The sequence below is a fragment of the Rissa tridactyla genome, chromosome 3 (assembly GCF_028500815.1).
Source record: "Rissa tridactyla isolate bRisTri1 chromosome 3, bRisTri1.patW.cur.20221130, whole genome shotgun sequence".
NCBI classification, from domain to species: domain Eukaryota; kingdom Metazoa; phylum Chordata; class Aves; order Charadriiformes; family Laridae; genus Rissa; species Rissa tridactyla.
In genome coordinates, this window is record NC_071468.1 from 20,967,510 (window position 1) to 20,990,903 (window position 23,394).

At 44.7% G+C, this 23,394-nt stretch overlaps 1 protein-coding gene across 1 annotated transcript in view; it reads left to right on the forward strand.

The window, feature by feature from the left end:
* Positions 1-23,394, forward strand: part of MEIS1 (Meis homeobox 1) — a 113,431-nt gene that overhangs the window by 71,474 nt on the left and 18,563 nt on the right. The window contains 1 exon segment of the mRNA XM_054194689.1: positions 16,809-16,885. Coding sequence (XP_054050664.1) covers positions 16,809-16,885 — 77 coding nt within the window.

A 23,394-nucleotide genomic window follows, 5' to 3' on the forward strand; every position in this document is an offset into this window, starting at 1 on the left:
AGTTGCTGCCGAGGGTCGGACAGCATCCTCCATGGTTGCCGTAGCCGGCAGCATCTTTGCGACAGCTTGTTTGAGCTGCTGATGGCCCTCGGTTGTCAGAGCAGCACCAAATCTCTCATGACAGAAACCCCGCGCGGGTTTTTCGGGGGTGCAGGGAAATCGCTCCTGGCGCCATTGCCAACCTTGGCAACTTCTTGTATGGGTGACAAAAATTGTCTTTACCTGTTTTAGTCATTTTTATGTGCCTCGTGGTGGATTGCCTTGATTTATTTCGTGTGACATGCAAGTGAGGATATATTCTGGTGTTACAGCCTGGCACTTACCTGCGTGGCGGCGCAGGATGGCTGTGGTCCTCCTCCCATCTCGTGTAAAGCCGATGTAGCAATCAGCATTTAAGGGATGACCACTTCTGTTGAATACGCGTGCACAGGGCCCCGGTGAACAGGCTGGTTTCTTCCTGGCCAAGCCAGGAGGGATCAAAGGTCACTGGGAGCCCAGAAGCCATCAGTCAGGGTGGGTTTTGTTGGATCTTGGGGTTGTTGGCTACACAGTCATGCCTGGCAACCTGGGCTGCCACCTGCTTGCCATCCCCACCGCCTGGTGCGGCAGCAGAACATCCACTCTCCCACTCACCCTAAAAAGATGCTGACAAAGACGGCATTTGAAATACAGCACGAGCATCGCCGTGCGCCTCTTTGTTATCGAAGTCATTTGAGAGCGAGCTTAGGAAAAAGATAACATTGGCTTTGTGGCAATGGTTTTGCAGTGTTCATCTTCAGGATGCATTTTAAGGCTGTAAATTCATTTTTGGGATTAGCAGCAAATGGCAGCTTGGAAGGATGCAGCAACATGCTGCTGAAACATGCTTCTACACTTTTGAGTATAAAAGTTCACTTTTAAAAAGAACTTCTGGTATGATATTTCTTTCCTTTGAGCAGATCGATTTCTTTCCGTCCCCCACCCTCCCTGTGATGTTAAAGTACATTTGGCAGTGATCAGTTTATCCTTATTAGAAGCCGTGGTAAAAGGCATAGTTGCTGAGTCAATTCACTCCGTTTACTTCCCCTATTGAGCCTTAATGTGTCCCAGTCCCCACCCCTTACAGTGAAAACATCATCAATTATGGGGCTGACAGGAGCCTGGGACTCGGTGTAGGTTGCTCCTTGGGGTTATTCATCTTGCACCAAAAAAAACTGGCACTTAGCAACATTCATCACTTCCCCCGACCTACAATGATGGAGTAAACGGTGGGGGGAATTATCAGAGGGGGGAAAAAAAAGGGGGCAAAACCGAGTTTGAATGCATCGGAGGCAACTTTGGGCTCATACGGCAGGGGAAATAGAGCCATCAGCCGACGCACGAGCTTCCCAGCGCAGTTTAATATTGCTGCTGAAGCTGGAGGGAGGCTGGGTTATCCTTCAGCCAGGCGCCTTATGGTGCTGCTTCTCGTGGCCTGACCTGCAAGAGCTTTTCTATTTTGGCACCTGGGCTGGAAAAGCAGCTTCAGCTCTGGAAAAGCAGCTTCGGCATTGCTGCGGCTGCTGCGGAGGTGTGCTGGGCGCCTGACCCTCTGTCAGCTCTTTAGGGTGAAATGCATTTAAAACGCTGCTCAGGTTGCTCTGGTTTGATCCCATGATATGTATATTTGTTCCAAACACCCTCAGTCCCCTCTGGTGGGAAATATTTCAAAGCCGAGTCTTCATTCTTAAACGTGATACGGCAAACCATTTTCTCCAAAACCTCTAGAAATACAAAAGCACGGAATAAAATGTGCTTTGTTACCGTCACCTCCCCTCCCAACAAAACAAAGCAAAAAAAGCCCAGCCAGCCGAGTGAATCCAAACATCAAAACCTCAAACTTTGAGATTATTTAAATTTTCAAAGTTATCTTGGCGGGGGGAGCTCTGCTTGCCTTTGCCCCAAAATATAATGCAGTCACGATAAGGCAGGAGAAATTCCCTTAGCCGTACACCTGGCTTGTTTTTACGCCCGGCGCTGCGGTTAGATGGTTGTCTAAATAAACAGAGATTAGGTGGAGGGCTTTATCTCAAAGCTGGCACTGGTTATCACACCGCTTCCTCCCACTCCCTCCCTCCGATTGTGAGTTGTATAAGAAGACTTAGCAAGCATAACTTAGAGGCGATAACCTTTGAATGTTAGTTCAAGGAAGCTGTGCCATAGTAACAACAACAACAACAAAAATCATGCAAACTCCCGTTGCAGCCTATTCGAACGAGCGGTAGTTTGGCTGTAGCGCTGATTTAAAAGGAAGAAATACTTGGTAAGCTTTTTGCTCTGAGCGCCCCATTTCAGTTTGGCCTGATCGATATTTTTAATATTTGAACAGTAGTAAAAGATGCCAGGAATGAACCTGTGTTTGTTCTTCAAATCGTCTCTCTACTGGGGGTCTTATTTTTAACTTGCTTTAACAAAGGGAAGCTGTAATGTTTCATTTGGACAAATTGCTCTAGCCCTGCAGTTGGGGGTTGAATTGATCTTGACGCAGCCCTGGAAGAAGCCACCATTGACATTTGCGTTTGATGGTAAATGATATATATGTATACCCAAGCATGGGAAATAAAGAGGCTGCCAGGTAATGGGTGGCTTCTGGCCCTCTGTAAAAGCAAAGAGGCAAACTCCTCATGGTTCTGCATGGCCATGGAATCAAAATACGTCTTTTCCAAGCATATCTTGGCATGCTGATGGGCAACATACAACACACACGGCTGAGGGGGCTGGGGTTGTTCAGCCTGGAGAAAAGGATGCTGAGGGGAGACCTTATCGCTCTCTACAGCTACCTGAAAGGAGGTTGTAGCGAGGTGGGGGTTGGTCTCTTCTCCCAAGTATCAAGTGATAGGACAAATGGCCTCAAGTTGTGCCAGGGGAGGTTTAGATTGGGTATTAGGAAAAATTTCTTCACTGCAAGGGTTGTCAAGCATTGGAACAGACTGCCCAGGGAAGTGGTGGAGTCACCATCCCTGGAGGTGTTTAAAAGACCTAAAAGTTGTAGATGTGGTGCTTAGGCACAGGGTTTAGTGGTGGCCTTGGCAGTGCTAGGTTAACTGTTGGACTCGATGGTCTTAAAGGTCTTTTCCAATCTAAATGATTCTGTGATTCTATGATTCTATGCAAAGAGGAGGAGAAAGGTCTTTGGGGTCCTTGCGACATGCGTTCCAAAAAAACCACAAAAAAAACCCCATAACAAGGGAGAGGAAGGAGGGGAAGGCGTCCGTGCGCTACCGCGAGGCAATGTCATCACGATGTTGGGAAGCCAACTCACAGTGAGTGGGTGAGCGCGGGCATCTCTGCCCTTGTCGTTCGGATTACTGCAGTACCATGCGCCCAGTTACACAATGCGTAAAGGCGAGGGTTATTTCTAGGACAGATAATTGAACATTAATACTCGTTGACATTGTCGTAGGAATGATATGTCAAGCTGACAGGGCCTGTGTGCTTACATCTGCTGATCCGCTGCAGACGGAGGGGATGTTTGGCAGATCAGACCCGGGGCCTCGCTGCCGCCGAGCCAGGGATGATATAGCCATTAATCATGAGCTGCCATCTTGGGCTACCTTCCCTCAAACAGTGGTTGGGTCCCCGCTTTTGGGGGTGGACAGTGTAGTTTGCAAAACGCCATTGACCCCCATACATGCACACGCACCCCTGCGTGCGTAAAGATCTATATACGTCTATAAAACATAGTGAGAGCATCCTTAATGCTGCGTACGCAGGAGTGCCGCCGCTGTTTTCAATCTACTAATGTAAAAATAAAAGGAAGTGGAGTAGATGAGAAGTTCCTCCAAAGGACTAAGAGCGTGATCAAGTTTGATGAGGTGTTTCTGATTATCTCTATCTTAAGAATTAACTGACATAAAAACAGCAGCAGAATTAGCATTTTTCTTTTTTTAGCATCTTTTTTTTTATTTTTAGCATCTTTTCTGTGTCTCTCTTCTGGATGTCAACAGATCCTTCAAGGCAGCCTGCTATAGATAAAGTAGCTACATTGCGATCACTCTTGTCCCTTCCCAGGCAAAATCCCACAAACGGTGCCTTTCAATATCATTTTATAACAAGCCTTCAGAGAACTAATGCCTTTGTCACAGTATTTCTACAGCTAGACTTTGCTGCCCAAGTAACTGTTCAGAGGAACAAGAAGCAGACAGAAAACAATTACAGGGGCCTCTGACACCAGAGTCAGTTCTACTTTCTTAAAATAGGGCTAAACATCATGTTTGTAATGTCTTGCGTATACTTTGGCTCTGCATAAAATGCTATAAAATAGGGCCCTTGAGAACATCCATTATCACATTTTGGTTAACATCACAGATTTTAAAAATCCCAGTTGCACCGAAGCCATGAAATAAAGCTTTCATCTGTAAAGATCTAGTTTCTCTTTGTTATTAAAATAAATGAAGCCATTAAACAAAATATATGCATATAATAGCCAATTTCATAATTTCATATCATCAAAACGATAAATTTGACTTTTTTTTCTTTAATTGGAGCAGTCATCTTAGAAAGGTTCATGTATAGAACAAGATCAAATGTGCCTGGTCTCTTTCTTACTTTATGACTTGTTAGTGGTGACATTTTTTTGGTATTTAGCTACTTTCATTTATGTCTTTCTAAAAGAAATGCGGAGTTCTGTTAAGAAAGGAGGGAGAAGCGGAGAGGGAGATTATAAACTTGATATTGAGAAAATTAATTGATTATATGTTATTGTCCTCGCAAATAATTAACGGCCATCACATCATAAAGGTACTAAAAGTGACATGCCATCTCAACGCTTTTGCTTCCAAATTGCCTCCCCAGGGGAGGTTTAGGATGGGTGTTAGGAAAAATTTCTTCACTGAAAGGGTTATCAAACATTGGAGCAGGCTGCCCAGGGAAGTGGTGGAATCACCATCTCTGGAGGTATTTAGAAGACAGGTAGATGTGGTGCTTGGGGACATGCTTTAGTGGTAGTTTTGGCAGTGTTAGGTTGGTGTTTGGGCTTGATCTTAAAGGTGCCTTTCAACATAAATGATTCTATGATTCTATGTTGATTGTTTTATGGTAATATCTGTGGAGGGATCCACACGTGCGTGGTGCTTGATGTCCTCAGACCTCGAAGGAGACCAGGCAGGAGAGGACAGAGGGTATGCTCATGTTGGAATAGGGGTGGGCAATGTCTTCTTGTAGCTGAATCTTTCTGGGTTTTTGAAGAGCCCCTTCCAAAAATCCCTGTCCTCACCTTGTCCATCCGTCATCCTGTAGCAGACACCCACTGAGGGGTCTCACCTTAGAAAGATGAGGACGGGTCCTTTAGGCACCCCAGGCTTTGGCCGAGTTCTCTGTGGCTTATCACCGTATCTAAAGTCACACAGGTGCAGACAGCTTTGCCATTTCAGGGCTCGTCCCTCCCAGCATTGGCCCACACCATGCCCCAGGAAGCACCTTGCTCCATGAATATTCCCACTGAAATGCAAAGTTTGGTCCCGCCGACCCTCCGTGAGGGACGATACAGTGGTCTTTGAAGTTTTTTTGAGCATCAGGCAAAATTGGTGGAGTGCTGCATCGATCTTGGCGAGGGAAAAGGTTATTTTTTAGGGGGGGGCCCTTTTGGTCCAAGCAAGGTTGCCAAAAGGGAAGAGTCGCATCCTGGAGACCGTCCAAGCCTTTTTAGTGAGGTCTTTATAAGGACAGGAATCAATATATAGTGACTTGTGGGCAAATGTGTGTAAAGTTAGGGTTAAATCTGGAGATTTGGGGGAGAATTGGGATGTGCATTTCCCTGACTCTCAGGAGATCTAAATCGCACTTTTTTTGGTGCGTGTCCTTGCGCATATAAATATAATCCTGGGAATGCACGTCTGTTTTATTCTTAAATTCATTAGCTTTATCAGCCAGGTTTCTTTGCTAAGTAGGGTAAATAATTAATTAGAGCAGTTGTTTTCTTTTGGAGACTTCTTAATTCATCCCTCGGAGTTAAATTTTAGCCCAGGCTGGTCAGAAAGTCCATATTTCTCCACAGGTCCGCACCCTGAAGCCAGGCAAAGGGATTTCACACGCTAAATGGGTGTAGATAAATGAATTCTCTAGTCAGAAAGCAGAATTGCTTAGTGAAGTTTACGGAGTTAAAACTTGGCTGTATTATTCATATATGCGATCTTACTGAACTTGGGCTATTTTAGCAGAAGGGAACTCATTAGAGGTGAGGAACGAAGGAGGTCATTTATGAGGGACTCTGGTTTTAAAGGTAAAAATAATGGAGAGGGAACTTTCGGGGATGTAAAAGCTGGGCCGGATAAAGTGAGAGTGCCTGAAATAGCTTGCTGGGTGTTGGGAAGTGAAGCCCAGCTCTAGCCCAGGTAAATTGCATTTGAATTTCAACCTCAGATCTGTGTGTGCTCCTATTTGGCAGATGTTGAATTGATAATGCCTGTGTGTTAAAGAATTCTGATTGTTTCTTTTGCCACGTTCGCAGCTTATGAAAATGCAAGTAGACCTGCCTAATGAATATTAATAAGAGTGATGGCTGGATAACATATAAGCCCGTGGCTCTTTGGAGCTCGAATGGGGTTAGTTGGAGGATTGTTGTGGCTGGGAATTTACATGCTTTTTAAGAATAAACTTACCGAATGCTTTTATATTCTTCTTTAAAAGCTGATGTTTGTTGTGGCATGCTCACACATGCATGGGGTTTGGGGTTGTTTTTTTCCCTTTTGCTCTCTAGATGCATAGTGAGATTAATACTACAGATAAGACGTCCGTGTTTTTTAAAACAAGGCAATTTATTAGATGAGGAGAGAAAGAGGCCCCATCTTTTAAATTTACCTTCAGTCCAAGGTTAATTACATTGATAGCAATGGTTTATTTTATTTTCCTTGTTTATTTTTGCTTTTTTCCCACACGCCGTTCTCCCAGGCAGCTGCGGCAGTTGTTAGCGGGACAGGGAAAGGCCGCTGTCAAGTTCTGGATCTCCAAATGTCCTGCGAGGCTTTAAAGTACCTTTCGCGCAGTTAGTTAATAGGGTGGCTCGTTAGGGCCATCGACGCGGACCTCACACATGGCGGTACAACAGCGTGGTGATGGTGTCATGGAGTAGCTCCGAGGTCCCTGCCACCTTGGTGACGCCAACGCCGTGTCCTCTCCAGACTTTAGTTTACTTGCTTGTGAAAATTCCTGTTACCACCCTTTCTGCCCATTTGATCTGCTCTTCTTCCCCCAGGCCCCGCTCCCAGTTATGCAAAAAAACCCACCAAGGCGCCTTTTTTAATAACTTTCTGCTCATGGAGAGCTGCAGGGGCAGCCTTGAAAAGGAGGAGTTGAGGAGTTCAAAACTCAAAAGGCAAATCGAATCAGAGGGATCTTCATTTATGATTTAAAAAAAAAACAACCCTTGTCTCGATAGTAGGAATTTGTGCCTGACTGTTGCGTCGCTGCACGGGGTGGAGTTGTTTTGCAGAGCGGTGATTTGGGGCATTTCCCAGTTCTTGCAAGTGATGTGGCGAGGAGAAGGGGGGTCTGGAGGTACTCTTGGAGGGTTTCGTGAAGACTCGGTGAGGAGGATTTAATCAAGATTCAGTGATTAAGGTGCCTCTGCATCATCGTTGCTGCCAAATACGTAGTAAGACACACTGTGCATTCACTTAGCAAGTAACCTTATTCTCTCTAAAACTTCCAAACACGGGGAAAACCCCCAACTTTCAAAACAGAAATGCTCGCACCGACGCAGCGTGTTTCCCCTTTTGCAAAAGGCCTTTTCTTTCCCTTCCCTTGTCATGACAAAAAAGGCTTAATTTTTTTATTATTTTTTTTATTTTTCTTTTTTTCTTTAGCCAATATAAGGGGCAAGGGAAGAGGGGGAGAGTCGTTAAAATGCAGTTCTTTCAATTACGTCCCGTTCTTTGTCATCTTTATTGCTTTTCTATAGTTTTCATTGCACCTTTAATAGCGCGCCTGGTCAGAGAAGGTGAGCTGGAATGTGAGCACACTTGGCTGCCGCCGCCGTCGCTGCCTACGAGCTGCGCTCGAATCCCCGTCCCTGCAGATTTTAATGTCCCCGCAGACTGCTGGCAGCCTGCTTCCAGCTGTGGCAGGCATGATGCAGTGAATTGCTTTTGAATGTTCTTTACTCAAATAGGCAGTAATTACAAGCTTAAAGAGGTTTAGTGGTCCAGTAAACTACATAATCACCCCTGAATTAGCCTGGGCTCATCAGTTGCAGTCCAGCAACCTCAAGACTGCTGTTTGTATGCAGGCTTTATCACGTAGCAACCTGAGCAGCAGGTGTGGAACAGCAAGAATCCCCCATAAACACAACTGTCTACTGGGGACAATGATCTCTAATGAGATGAGGCTACAGCATCACTGTAATTTAAGTGGGAAAATTAGCACCAGAGAATGCGCACTACTTCCAAGAGTCTCTGCTTCTTCGGGGAGCAGCAGTGTTTCGCTGGCTTGGGTTTTTTTTTTCCTTTTCCTTCCTCATTTATTTTTTTTTTCCTCCCAGGTCTTTAAATGCCCTTTTTTTTTTTTTTTTTTTTTTTTTTTAAGGAAGAACACATTGGGGTTTTGCTTATAAGTTTAGTGGGCTTTATTCTTTTACAAGGATACGTTGTGAATATTTAATGGTGGATGGGGCATCTGTTCAAGGACTTTCCATGCCAACAAAGTGGCGTTGCAAAATAGCAGCTTTATCTTTTCATTTCCTTCCTCGGCGGTGGTTTGTTGTGGGTTTTTTTTCCAAATAGAAGGTATTTGAATGTAAAACTCCCCCTACTCCAGTCTTGGCGTTGGAGGTTGGCACCTCAATGCGATGGTTGCACGGAAGTCTCTTTGCGTGATGGCTTGGTCCCTCCGTGAGAAAAGGCGGATGAGGTCATGGCAGGAGGCTTCCCAAATCGCGTGGTGGTTGCTCCCAGGGGTGCTGTCGCCCCAGGGAACCCACCTAAAGCTTCTGCTCCCTCCTAAAGCCAGCGGTCAGTATTAGTGATCTTGCTGAGTACAGCAGCCCTCCATCTCCCTGGTGACTCCAGGGAGGTGGGTGTAGGGAGCGTTTTTACCCCCCGCTCACAGAGGGAGCTCCCGGCGTCCCGAAGGCAGCCTGGGAAAGAGAGCAGAAAGCACAAACAAAGGCTTTTGGCTTAGCTCTGTGGGATTACAACCGCTGGCACTGGCGTTTCCCAGCGAATGGGAAGTTCTTTGCGAGCCCACCTGTCCAGAAAGTCATGGGAGGTAGATAAGGACAGTGACTCATTGCTGAGAAAAGGCTTCTGGTTTGGAGATATTTACCTGAGCTAATCTCTCTTTGGCCAGCTCTAAAAACAACAGCAGCGCTTTTGTGGAGTTATCAGGTAGTCGGGATTTCCTTTAGCGGACCAGGGACGGGGATATTTTTCTTCCTTCCCAAAAGCCCCTCACCTAGGAAAGGCTGGGGTTCACCTTCCTGCCTGGCTGCCGCCGCCTGATAAAGACGCCGGCTTAACTGAAAAGCTGGGTTTCAAGGATGTGGATTTTAGCTCTAACGGGGTTGGAAGTGGGGTGATGCATTTCCTCGGTTCCGGCGGTGTCACTTGAATGTAATACTTCATTGTTTTTATCTGTGTGCTGCGATGAAGAGAGTATTGCTGATTTTTTGGGTGCAATTTTTCTTTTAATTACCCTGTCCTTGGTTATTTTTAGGCTGTGCTAGAGAAAAATAAATAAAAAATATAGAAAAACAGGGCAGGGGATGGGAAAGCGCATCGCCCATGTCACGTTCGCACAAATAATCTTGACGCTGGAGCAAAAAATCACTTCTTAAGTGTATTCAGAGAAGTTAACGTGTGTGCGCAAGCACTGTGTGAGTGTTTCTTCATGCACATACGTCCAGGCACCAGAGGAATGTTTAACATGGGAAAAGCTCCACTCAATTACCCGAGTATGGCGGGGGAGTGTCTGCATAGACTGGGCTTAAACTGGAAGCTGGTGGGAGCCAGGGTAAGCTCCAAACACTGAGGTCTATCAGAGTGTCTCCAAGAGGAAATAGCAGAAGCACCATGGCTTGGACTAGCTAAAGCTCAACTGGAAAAGGCAGTGGGTAATAATATATGGTATGGAAGGAATAATATTGTCGCAGCCAGGGGATGGATTAGATGAGTTAAAAGGTTTTTCCATTTTCTGACTTCTGTAATATCCTGTGCAAGGGATGATCTGAACTTTTTTCCCTTAATGAGTGCTTGCATTATGAATAATTTGATGGGGCCACCAGAGAAGTATTGGCAGCGCATCCCAAGCCATACCATGTCTCTCCATCAGCCTTGGAAAGGATATTTATGTTAGCGAGTGCCAAAACTTGTTCACAGACAACTCTTGCAAGAAAATTATTTACAAAAGGGCAAATGGGGAAAAAAAAAGAGAAGCACAGAGCGTTTCCCCCCACCACCACCCCTGGACAACTCCTTCATTAAAAAGCGTCACTGTTGCCAGTACCTCTTTCCCCCCTCAAAAGCCCCCGCAAATAAAACCTCTCTTCCACTCCCCGCCTGGAAAACCAACCCAAGCCCTATTTAATCAGGTTGTGCTGTGAATACGCATTCAGATGTTAAAACTTCTGGGCTCTTGGCTCTGTATTTTACACCCTGTGTTTGCCTTCGGAGAGTGGGATTCTGCCTCCTTTCCTCACCTTTTATTTTTTTGGCAGGGTTGCCAAAGCAGCCTGCAAACCCTTTTGTAAGGGAGGCGATGGGCAGTGCCCCAGAGCCCCATCTCGCAGGATTTGGCTGACGATGCCAGAAGTCGAGCGACAGCGTAGCGGCCTCACCGTAGAGATACAGGGATGCAGCATCTTGTCGCCTTCATGTTTTGATGCCTTTTTAACTCTAACAAGACCGAGCACGCCTGTTGATGCTGCGTTCGTAGTTTGCAGTTCAATAACTCGGGCAGCACCGGGATTTATTAACAGTAATGCTAGAAAAAAAAGCCCTTGCTGCGGGGATGTTAAACTATTAGAATAAGTTGAGGAAATATTTTCTTTTGAAAGAGGAAAAGGCTGGCTTTGTCTGCAGCGGGACCGTGTCATATGGACTGCGTTTTCTTGCTGAGCTGAAAAAGCACCGAGGAGTTTTAAATGCCAAAGCCAGCTCACACTTCAACAGCATTATCAGGCTGACTCACTGCTCTCGGCTGAGGAAAAGACTGTGCAAACTTTGCCCAGGCTTTTTTTTCCCCTCCCAGCCGCATAGATGCATTTCTAATAAAACAACTTCCTTCTCGGCGTTGAGTATTTCCTCCGACGTGCAAGCCAGTCCCGTGGGATAAACGGGATGGAGTTTGCAGCTTCCGAGTTGATTTCCCCACTGCCCCCCCCAGCAGCTCACCTCAACTTGGCAACTTTTTACAGCCTGAATATAAAGCAGGTCGCAGGGATGGGCTGGAGACCCAGTCACGCAGCCCGCAAAACCGGCCAGGGGACTCGGCGCCTTCCTTTATCGCTCCCTCTAAATGCGCTGGTGGCCGAGGAGGAAAGCAGGTTGCAATCTTGTGACTTTACGGAAAGTGATCCAAGCGTTTTTTGGCTACTTTGCGAATGCGAGAACCCCCGGTTATTCTTTCGGAGGCCGACATGTGTGAGGATCCAGGACTCGCCTGCTATAAATTCAAGCTCTGTTCTTCGGCTACACCACGCACGGCTTTTGTAATGCAAATGGCAGGCACAAAGTGTCCCTTTGATAATGTGCAGTCAGGAGACAAAAAAACCCATTCACCGCAACAGTAAAACTAATTCATAAAGCTGAGAGACAATAGGAAAGCATTATGGATATTAAAAAAAAATAATAATTTATCGTAGATCAACTTGATCGCTAATGTAAACAGTTTAAATGCAAACCAGGAGGAGGGAAGGGAAGGGGAGAGACCCAAAGGGCTGCACCACCGCCTTGGCTAATCCTGGACAAGTTTGGGTAAAGCAAGGATTTAGAGTTCGGCATAAAACCGATGTGCAGCGTGTCGCTGGAGTGCCGGACTTTGGGCTTTAGCCTGGTTGTTGGGTTAGATGAAGAGCTGGCTTGCTCTTCAGAAACAAGAAAATCATGGTGTTGGGGTTTTTTTCTTTTTATTTTGAGGTTAGAAAACAGTTAATGGACTGAGAGCATAATTTTTTTTTGGGGGGGGGGGGGTAGTTTCTCTCCATCACCTACCAGAGTTTAGCTCAAGGTCACCTCGCCTTGGTGCAATACGCAGAGCTCTGGAGGAGGCAGAGGGCCGGAGGAAGGGGGATAAAAGGGCTTCTGGGCTGGTCCTCCTGGCGCGGTCAGCCAAGCGACGGCGCTGCCGCGATAAGGGGGGGACGCTGGATGCTTGCCACCACATCCTTATAACCCAACGTGCAGCCTTTTCCTTGGGCATCCTCCTGCCCCCGTGCTGTGGCTGGCGGTGTCGGTGTGGAGGTGGTTGGGTGCCAAGAGGAACTGGGAATCTGGGGGGTGTGGGGGGGTGGGAGTGGGAGGTGTGAGAAGGGGCGGGTTTGCCTCCTATTATCTGAGCGGTAAGCTCCGGCCAGGATTATTTTCATATTTTTCTGCCACCGTTAACGATGCGCTGCTACGGCGGGCAAGGCGGAGAGGGAGGGAGTGTTATTGATACCGGGTTACAGATAAGATAAAGTCTGTCGCTGTCCTGGCATCCAGCATTCGCAGCCCGGGGTGGAAAATGTGAGGAAAGGAGTACATTTGGACAAGGGGTATCATTGGGAGACAAACTTGGACGCTTTCCATCTGTAGCTATTGGAGACTTTACCCACTGGCTGTAGTCAAAGGTGGTAAAAAAAACAACCCCACAACGTCTTATTGTTTGTTTTGCTAAAAATGATCTCGGCTGCATTAAAAAAGAGCTTTTATTAAGACTGCTGCTCTCTAAATATCATTCATAAAACAGTGACGAGAGAATATGATGGAGAGTTACATTTTTCTCTCTGTCACTTTGATTTCTTTGTTACTGCTAAAACGACTGCTCTGACTCATATTTTGCATAGTTATTTTTACCTTTTCAAATGTTCCTTAACCGTTCGTATTACCCTGGGCAAATCCCCCAGGGATAATTTTCATTTGCATGCAGACTTTGATGGTGTTATTAAGCAATCACTTTCTGTACTAAGTCATTATTAAAAGTAATACCACAGAGCCTCAAAAACACATTAATGGTGCCAAACAATCCGCATTTCAGCTCGAGATTTATGGGAAGGGAAAAAGCACTGGGTCTCATACCATTCGGTGGATGCTGCTCCGTAGCGCTGGAGCAGCAGCCGGTGTGATCAGAAAACACCGGAGCCAGATTCAGAGTCCTTATCTGTTCTCCACCTCATTCTTTCAAATGCATTTTTTTGTTGTTTTTTTAACCTGCCTGCTTCCTACTTTTTCTTTTTTTTTTTTTTTTTCACCCCTTCTTGCATTTGCCCTTTTCCTCTGGCCTTGGCGAGAAAGCCTGTCTGCAGTCTTCCAGTATACACGAGCCGGGCTGGTTCTGGGAAGGAGGGTCAGCCTTCCCATCTGTAATCACCGTTTTATGGCTTTCACTCGAGGTGTTAATGCAGATCAAATGGAAAACACTCCGGCAAGAGCGTTACAGCTTCTCGCACTGCCCCGCGTAGGGTCCCAATCGTTAATTCTGATTATAAGACCTAAAGGTAATTCTGTTTGCTCTCCTAATGCATTGCAGCTCTCCCGGTGGTCCGGCGTCTCTTTTCTCCAGTTCCCATCTTGATCAATTGTTTGCAAATAATTAAGCTTTTAAGAGATAATGGTAGGAGCTAATGTACACAACAAAGTAAAGGTCTCAAGTCACTGTTTATTGAACAGTGGCACAATTTGCTTTGATATCCCAAAGTGATCCAGAGTGATCGGTGGACTTACCAACTGGAGTCAGTGCGGTGTTTTTAGACGTGCACTTCCATATATACTTATATATTTTTATATATAAATATATATATATTTATATATTTATATGTTTATATATTTATATATTCCAAAGAATCATAGAATATCTCAAGTTGGAAGGGACCCAGAAGGATCATCAAGTCCAACTCCCTGCTTCTTGCAGGACTACCTAAAACGAAACCATTTGACTAAGATATGTGTATATATTTATATATATTTTTATGCATATATTTTAAAATATTTTATGCATATACACGCAAGTATAATATACATATATATGCAAATATATATATATATACACATATCTCTCTGCATGTGTCTCTATCGCTTTAACCAACCATTAGAAAGCTTTTGGAAGGCACCTGTCGTTCTCGCGCAGGTGAAATAAAGACCAGCAGCACCCGTTTCGCCTGAATTTCTTCATAAAATGGCAGTTCTCAGGGCTTCCCCCTTTCTCTCTCCCTCTCTCGCAACGCGATGTCTGCCTTCGCCTGCAGCCCAGGCCTTCCTAGCCCTGTGGGTGGGAATGCAACAAGGCTTTCAATGTTTTTATAGCAACCTAGCCTGTGGCATGCTGATTCTTTGTCAAGTCATTTTTTTTTTTTTTTTTTTTAGCCCACAAAGGAACAACTCATACGAGCCACAGAAAGCTTATATAATAAGGATGCCCAGCATTTAAGATGATTTTAAACCGCACCGAATCATAGTTAAAAAGCCTGCCGCATTGCGAGCCTTTAGCTAAGAGGGATTAGCTATGTGGAGTCCTAGCTGTCATGTGATTATGGCAATTATAGATTTATCTTGAAATTAAAAGTTTATGCTGTGCTAGGCTATGAAAAAAAAAATATCAGATGACCTTAAACATACCACGATTTGAGGAATTTGGGTTTTGGGACTTTTAAAGCAATTATTTTTACAGTGACTGTATTATTCTGATGGCTAATTTTATCCAGTCTTGTCTATTTGGAAAAAAGTCCAGAACAATTGAAAATTGCTTAATGGAGACAAGAGTTCTCAATTCCAATAGCTAGAGGCTGTCTAGTAATTATTGCTTGCTGCATGAAATTAGACACAGTTTGTTCAATTACTTAAAATTAGATCACATGTAAGGTGGCAAAGTGAAATAAGAAAAAACAGAATAATTTTGTCCTCGCTTGATAGCAAAGTAATGAAATGGGAAGTAAGCTGTAAAGATGAAAATGTTACAAATCGTCTCTGTAGGGTTGGGGTTTTTTTTTAAGAGAAGCAAAATGTTGTGTTCAGATAGGTGGACATAAGTCAAGTATGAGTGTTGGTTGTGGACAAACGTGTATACCAGGCGGTCTGTAAAAGTCATGCTACATTTCTGCATGTGTAAAATGCAAATTATCTGTAAAAAAAAGAAGTAAAAGCCCGTCCCCTCTGTCTTCCACTTTGCAATTCCGGCGCAGTTTCACATACATGCGGAAAATACAGGGGGTAGTTTACGGGTGTGCAGGTTGTGGGCTTACTGTCAAGCAGCGGTGTTCCCCCATTTTGGGGGGGGGAGGGGAAAATGTATCTTTTGGGGCTGATGGCCACAGCGGTGGACTTTGAAATGGGCACATTGGGCAAAGGGAAGTTGCCGGAGTTAAAAGAAAAATTCCTATTTTTGGTAAAGTGAGGTGAGGCAGGCATGTAACATAGCCGTTAGATGTCAGATTAGGCTGTTTACAAGAATATATAAAATCCGCTAAATAGTTACAATACCAATAAGATTGCGGAGTTTTATGGGGTTTTAAATTCTTATGCTTTACAAGGTTTCAGTTTACATCTTGTGTAATATTACGCCGAATGCATCCAGAGAATATGGGAATGTTTCAGGGAAAAAAAAAAGGGGGGGGGATGTGTGTATAACAGCAAATACTTTGTGACAACCAGCTGCTGAATGGGGTGTCGGGATAGGTCTAACCAGTTATATCAAATTATCTTTATTGAAATGTTATATAAGTACCTTGCAGCAGACCAGGTCTGAATCCAGTGTGTGTCCAGGTTACGAGCCAAGCTGGGTCTTCAAAACAGGGTTTTTCCTGGGAATTGTTACGTTTGAAATGTTTGGCCATTTCCTTTTGGGGCAGTGGCTTTTTTTACACAGAGGGAAAGGACAGAAATGATATTTCTAAATTTCAAACTTGGATGTGGTCTTTGCTGTTGATTTATTCTGTATTCATGCAGAAGCGATTTTTTCTGAGAAAGCAATCAAGTTCTCACAAGAAACTGAACTTATGATTGAATTTTAACATTATCTTCAATTAAAGCAGTATTTATTTTCTGTCTCTTAGGATTAGCGCAGCACAGCTATGTTAATGTCAGGCAAAAATGTGCTGAGCATTGACCTTGCGTTGGCCTGTGTTCAAAACCCAGGCGTTTGTTTATGTTCAGGATGCTGATCTTATTTGCAAATTATTTTGGGGCACGGGCAAGATTTCTCTTCACTATCTCAGAAAACATCAGCATGTTTTACTTTTACAAAGTGCTTTATCACATTCATTAATTGTTCTGTGAAATACAGGGGGAAAAAAAAAAAAAGCTGTGATTTGACTCTAATCGGTCATTTGAGACAAGTGCAAAAACTTTCAGCTAATGCAACAAATATCCTTCTTGAGTATCAAGGTACTGCCAGTATCCTAAGCAGTTATTTCTCCACTTCACTAATCTTTATAATTGGCTTGTCTTTTACTGCCATTAATTAAGTGATGTAGTAGCCCATTAATAATTATAAAAGAGTGACACACCTCAGCATTTTCACCTTTCAATAACAGATGTCACGCTTCTGTTTTTGGTTTGGGTTTTGTGCTTTTTTTTTTTTTTAATTTATTTTAATTTAAAATAAAAAGCAAGCCAAAAAAAAAAAGCATTGTTTTAAATCTATATATTTATTTTGGTGTCTTATAGCACCCTTACCCTTCAGAAGAACAGAAAAAGCAGTTGGCACAAGACACAGGGCTCACTATACTTCAAGTGAACAATTGGTAAGTAATTTTCCTTAGTGTTTTCTATACGTCCGCTGGCACCCTCCGGCTAATGGTTTTCATTTTTGAGGACACACCTTTGCCTTTGTCAGCTCCCCGCTTTTGCAGTTTGTCCATGTGAAAAGCATCGAGTGGTTACAATGATGGGAAGTAGGAGGTTTGCTACTGCAGAAAAGGAGCCGTATTTATTTTCCCATCGCTTGGGCGGATTTCAGTATGTTCGCATTTGGGTACCAGTCCTCCTTCTGGCTGGGGATGTGCCTTCTTCAAGAGGAAACCACATCCATTTTGAGAACTTTGGTCATAGAAGAGGTTGAGATGTTGGGTGAAAAAAGGGTGTGATTGGCCCCATTTCTGCGGAGCGTAATGTTATTTTGGGCTGCTGTCATGCTTTTTTAAATGTTGTTAGTGGGGGTTTTCTTGTTGACTGACATCCTTCTCTCTCTTTACTGGTTCATTTTAAAAGTCCAGTTTTTGAAAGCTTGAATAAACTTTGAGGACAATCTGGTTTTTTGCTGCTGAAGTACGATGTGGAGCAATTTTATTTATTTATTCCAGCTAAGGGTTGCTGGAGCCCCTGATCTGTTGTAGTAGTGATTTGTTTCAAGGAAATCAGGATGTGTGCTGTTTCTGCAGTGGATTTCAGGTTACTAACTGTCCAGAACGTGGTGAAGGCAACCAGTGAAAATTACTCGTGATTTAAGTATAAAAACACAAACCCTTAAAAAAAAAAGTTTGATTTATTACCCTTTGTTACTGCATCGAAATGCAGGTTTCTCCCACTATCCCGGAACAAGTGTCATATTTGAAGTGTATTGCAATCTAATACCTTGTAAAACTAAGTGTATCTAATTAATTGTTCTAATATTTTTAGATTAGTGTTTATGATGGGAAACCTTATCCTCTTTGAAGTAATACCCAGAAAATGGCCAAGGCAAACAGCGAGCCTGCTGGGGAAAAGGGAGGGAGGAATGCCAGTTTGCAGACAAAAGTATTTTTTTTCCGTTCAATAAGTGTCAGAGATTAATATTACTGAAGCTCTGATTACATGGCCTAATCCATTTTAGTGAATAAATTTGGTCTTGATGTCCATTGCACCTACATTAACAAACCCTCCTCTCTTAGAGAGAGTAGGAGCCTATGGGAGAGATTTCAGATATATTAAACCCCATTACAGAAAATGTAATTTCTGTCAATATAATCCCATGTATTCTTCAATTTAGTACTTTAGAGATAACAAGCTACTTACAATATATTTGCCTTTGGAGGATTAATTTACAAAGTGCACTATCTGGGAGACGCAGGCGGGCTCACATAAGCATAGCTTGTAAGGGTTATCAATTTCTGTGACCCCACAGCAGCCCTGGGAGATCAATTTTTTGAAGCCCTTTAAGACACTGAATAAAGGAAAATGCCAAATACTTAGTGTATGTGAAGTATGCTTCCAAGATACTTACTTTAAAATGGAGGAATAAAAGGCACTAAACGTAAAATGCATGTTCTAAGGAAACATAACCTGCGGTATTTTGGCTCAGCCAGGAAAAATTAGTGCTTGCTTCAGCTTTACGTCCTCCAACCTTCGTCCAGGTGGTACCCTATAGATATGGTTGTCCTTCAGTTTAACGATAGGCGCTTTGGCCGGTTGAGAAGCTGTGTGATGTTCGTCAGGGGTCTTATTTAACGATGGGTGGAGCAAGCGTGTGCTGCTTTGGAGGGGTCTGGGCGCGTAGGATTCGGCGTGGGCAACTACCATGGGTGATGGTCCATCAAAGAACTCTTTTGGGATGATGAACATGGGATGCTTCGAACTAAAGCTGGTGGCATTTCTCCCGAGTGACTTGCCGGGGTGTTTTTCAGTACCCATCACGCCTCGGATTTGAGGAGTTTTAACTTTGGCTTGATGTCAGATGTGTTTTTTATAAGTTCCTTATGTGCACGGAGAAAGAAAAAAAAAAAGTAGGTCAAAATACATTATAACTGAAGCCTTGTGGATGTAGGGCAGGCTTCCTCTGCTTGAGCTAGTTTGGTAATTCTGCCGTGGTGTTACAATTGTATAAATTATTGAGATAATTCCCTGTCCCTCCTCAGCCCCACGGAGCTTTAACACTATAGAGGCAGTCGGGGCTTTCTTAAAACACAGGTGGTAGGCAGAGAGGACAAAATATTGGTAGTTCAGCCCCTGGTTCTTGTAACGGATGCTGAGGAAGAAGGGGGCTGAGTGTGCAGGTTGCATCCTCGGGAAACATCCATCCATGGCGTGACCAATGAGCTGCTTATCCCCTCCTGAATCCTGGGGGGTACGGGGCAACCTTCTCCCAACCTTTTGCCGAATCCCTTTTCTTGTAAGGCAGGAGAAGAAACTCTTCTTTGCCTAAATAGTTTGCTGCAGGGAAGAGCTAACGTATCATTTCTGGTTAGCTTTGCCTTTCTTCAGCGGGCTCATAAGTCATTCAGCCACGACTTGCAAAAAAATTTTGCCTTCCTCCTTAGATTCTTCCAAACTTGTTAACACACATGTACATTTTTGTATTAATGATGAGTCATTGTAAATCACTGTTGCAGAGATTAAATAAAATGCTGAAGGGCAGGCTGGGTGCAGATCAGTCATAAATTATTGGCAGCAACACAGCATGTGGGAATACATGAAATGTGCATGAAAAACATAAACTCATGTCTGGTAGCATGGTCGTTAGCCCAGACTGGGAATGCTGGATTTTCTGGATGGAATTAGAAGTTTGCCACAGAGCAGCCAGTGAAGAGAGCATTTGTTTTCTGCAGATTGAAAGCATTTGAACAATTTTTTTTGTCATATTTTGAATGCCTTTACAGTATGTGCTGGTCGCATACTTCAGTTCTCTGCCGTAACGAAAAAAATGGTGCTTTTCACATACGGTCTGCCCGGTGTTCGGGCTCCCCGGGTTGATGCACACAACTCCTATTGATGGTGGAGGAGTCACAGGAATGGGGTGATGAAGTGAGACGTGCCAGAAAATGTATCAGTGGTAGGGCACATGTCTTTAAAAATACCACAGTTTGAGCTTGACCCTTTTCCTTGGGTTGCTTTATTTTTTTAAAGTAATGAAATAATCCACGCGGAGGATTTTTTTTCCTTTTTTTTTCTTTTTTCGACACACAACGATTTTGCTTGTGAATCGCCAGTGTTGCGTTTTGGGACCATCTTTTTGCCACAGTCGGGTGTTTCTGTTGTGTGAAGAGGGAGCCCTGTGGCAAAAAAAAAAAAAAAATCTGTGGCAGGTAGGAAGGTAGCAGAGTTCAAGGTGTCATTAGTGTAAAGGAACCCTTCAGGTCTCTGTCTTTGGTAGTGATTTAACCCCGCAGGCGTTTAGGGTTCGAAGGATGGAAACGTGAGCTAGAAGAGCCACTTGTGTGATCTTGACAGTGTTGCATATAGGGACGTGGAAGGGACCTGACCACGTACCGGTTAATAAGGTGCTTTTCCCCAGTGATAAAAAACTGTGATTGAAATATCCAGGAGGTGTGATCCAATCCCTCCCTACCTCCGCTGAGAGTCAGCCAGGCTGTATCGAACCATCTATAGAGTTTGCTTGTTTACTACATCCCAGCTGAATCTCTTCCCGTTAAGAACTAATGGTAAATAATTGCTGGCGGTGCTCTACGGAGAAGAGAGGGAGATTCTCATCAAGGGCTGCATTAGGTGTCAGATGGTTGTTTATGTTTTAAGAAAGCCTAAGTACACACAGATAAATGTCTGCATATTTGTAGAATAATCTGCCTATATAACCTCTCGGTGTGTGCATGTCTATGTGTGACTATCTCTCTAAATAGAGTTGCGAACAACTGCATTAAAATGATCTTAAAAAAAAAAAAAAAGAAGATTAAGTTTGACAATTCAAATCCTTAAAGCTCCAGCCTTTTATTAGGTGTTTCCATTCTGCTTTTTTCCGAAATACCCTTGTGCTATCTAGGGCACAGACCAGACAATGATGGAGCAGCTAGTCAATATTTTATCTTAACTCTCATTCTTCAGTGCTTCGTTTGTTGAGCTGTATTCAAACCGTGCTTGAAAATGGAATTAATAATTACTGCTGGGCTTTACTATGGCGCTTACTGCTGTAATACCCAAGTCCTCGCCTGACCTCCGCTTGCCCGTATATGCATACAAGGTTGTGGGTCTGCACAGTATTTTTACAGTTTCCCTGCAAAGAGAGAGAATACCGTTGTCCCAGTTCCCAGGTAAAGTGAGAGGCAGGGAGGTCCAGCACAGCCACCGGTTTTGGGTTGGTCTGGGACTGGGAGATGACTCGAAAGGATAGCAAGTTATCCACATTTAAGGTCCAATGACCACCGGAACTCCCAAGTTTCTATGGAATCTCCAAGTTTTGAGTGCCTCGGCATCTTACATGCCACTCTCCAGTGTTGGGTATGGAGAAGAGGCAAGAAATCAGTAACCGCTGGTGAAAAGTTTAGGTTTGATGATTTTACTCGGTAGCTCCCGAGTAGTCCAAGGCAGCATCAGAGCCGAATCCTCTTCTCCAGTGCAGCGTTCAGCTGCTTCAGCCATGACTGCTTTGCTTTTCTTGCTGTTTGCTGCCTTATTCGTTCAACTTTGACAAAGTTTATTTTCTGTAGAAATCAATTTTTCTACATTATAGTGCCCTGGCTTGTTCTGATAACAAACACAATCATCAATGGGGTGGTTGAGGCATTGGGCCCTATCAAAAATTGTGCCACGAGCTGGTAACTGAACTGTTTCCATATAAAGTAGATTAAAGAATAGGGTGCAAGCAGCTCTAGTAATACACTTTCCTAACTCTTGAGTTCTTGGTTTTATGACCTTGGCTTCTTTAAATGTCAGTTTTGTGTATAATTTCCTAGGCTTGCAAAAAAAAAAAACAAACCAAAAACCAAGTCCCAACCAAACACACTGGAAAAAATGATCAAATAATGTAAATTTCCCTAATCTCATTTTTGGAGACAGCTGAAGTTATTTTTGCTAAAACTTTATAAGGAAGAAATTTTAAAAAGGCTGCAAGACCAGCCTGAAGATGAGTTTGAAAAATCTGAGGTGGGTTTGCAGTAGGAATACCAAAGCACCTTGCCGTATGTAGCACAGCCAGCTCAGGACATAGACACCCGGAAACACTTTATTACTCTTTTAGCCCCGTCACGACTCCCCTCCGGCAGCAAATTTTCTCCTGCCTCTGTTTCTTTGCTCGCGGGTAAGCGTAGTGGCAGAGCTTTGCTGCGGTGGTCGCATGGGGCAGGGGACGAAGCGCTGTGCCATGGCGGGGGCAGGCGGGGTGGCACAGCAGGGATGGGAGGATTTTGCCCTTCTCACAGGGGATTACATCCCAACACCCAGCGATGGATGGGGAGCACCACTGCCAGGGGTGCCCTTCCCATCTGCTCACTGGTCATGCCCAGCCCGGCTTTGCAGATGGCAAGGTTACGGACGGAGCAGATGGGGGGGATGCAGATGGGGAGATGCAGATGGGGGACATGCGGGAAGATGCTGCTGGGGCAGATGGGAGTTGCAGATGGAGGGATGCTGATGGGGGATGCAGCTGGGGACAGATGCAGATAGGGCAGATGGGGACAGATGCAGATAGGGCAGATGGGGAGATGCAGATGGGGCAGGTGGAGGGATGCAGATTGGGAGATGCAGATGGGGGATATGGGGGAAGAGGCTGATGGGGCTGATGAGGGGATGCTGATGGGGGGGATGCAGGTGAGGACAGATGCTGATAGGGCAGATGAGGGGATGCTGATGGGGGATGGAGGGACGCAGGTGGGGACAGATGCTGACGGGCCAGACGGAGGGATGCAGACAGGGCAGATGGGAGGATGTTGATGGGACAGGTGGGGGGATGCTGGTGGGAGGATGCAGTTGGGGACAGATGCTAATGGGGCAGATGGAGGGATGCAGACAGGGCAGATGTGGGGATACTGATGGGGAGGATGAGGGGATGCTGATGGGGCAAGATGCAGATGGGGCATTTGTAGCAAGCCTCTGCCCACCCCTCCGCAGAGGTGCAGGGGAAGGAGGAGCAGCTGCATGGCTCTCAGCCCCACCACCTTTTGGAAAACAGTCCCAGGCCCCCGTTTTCCCGCTGTAGTTTTTTTTATCATAGCATGCCTGGGGATTGGTCATCTAAAGCACACCCCAACGCCTCCCCTCAAATCCAAGCGATAATGTTGTCTGGTGATTCCCACGTGTTGAGCCACACGTCGGCCTCTTGGAGGGGATGGAAAGGCTCCTTCATGGGGCTGGGCATTTAGCATAGACATCATCTTCGCTCAGTTCCTTTGCTAAGGGTGAGACTCACCCCAAGCAAAAGGCCAGCACATGACCAGCGCACCACTTTAGTCCCACTTAAGCACTATTTTTAGGGTGTAAGTGGGGGAGGAGGCCGGCAGGGAGGGAGCATAGCACAAGCAGGTGCTGGTCCTATACGCCGGGGTGGATTTTCGCCCCCGCCGCCCACCAAATCGCAGGCTACAATAAATAGGCAAGTTATTCTGGTTGC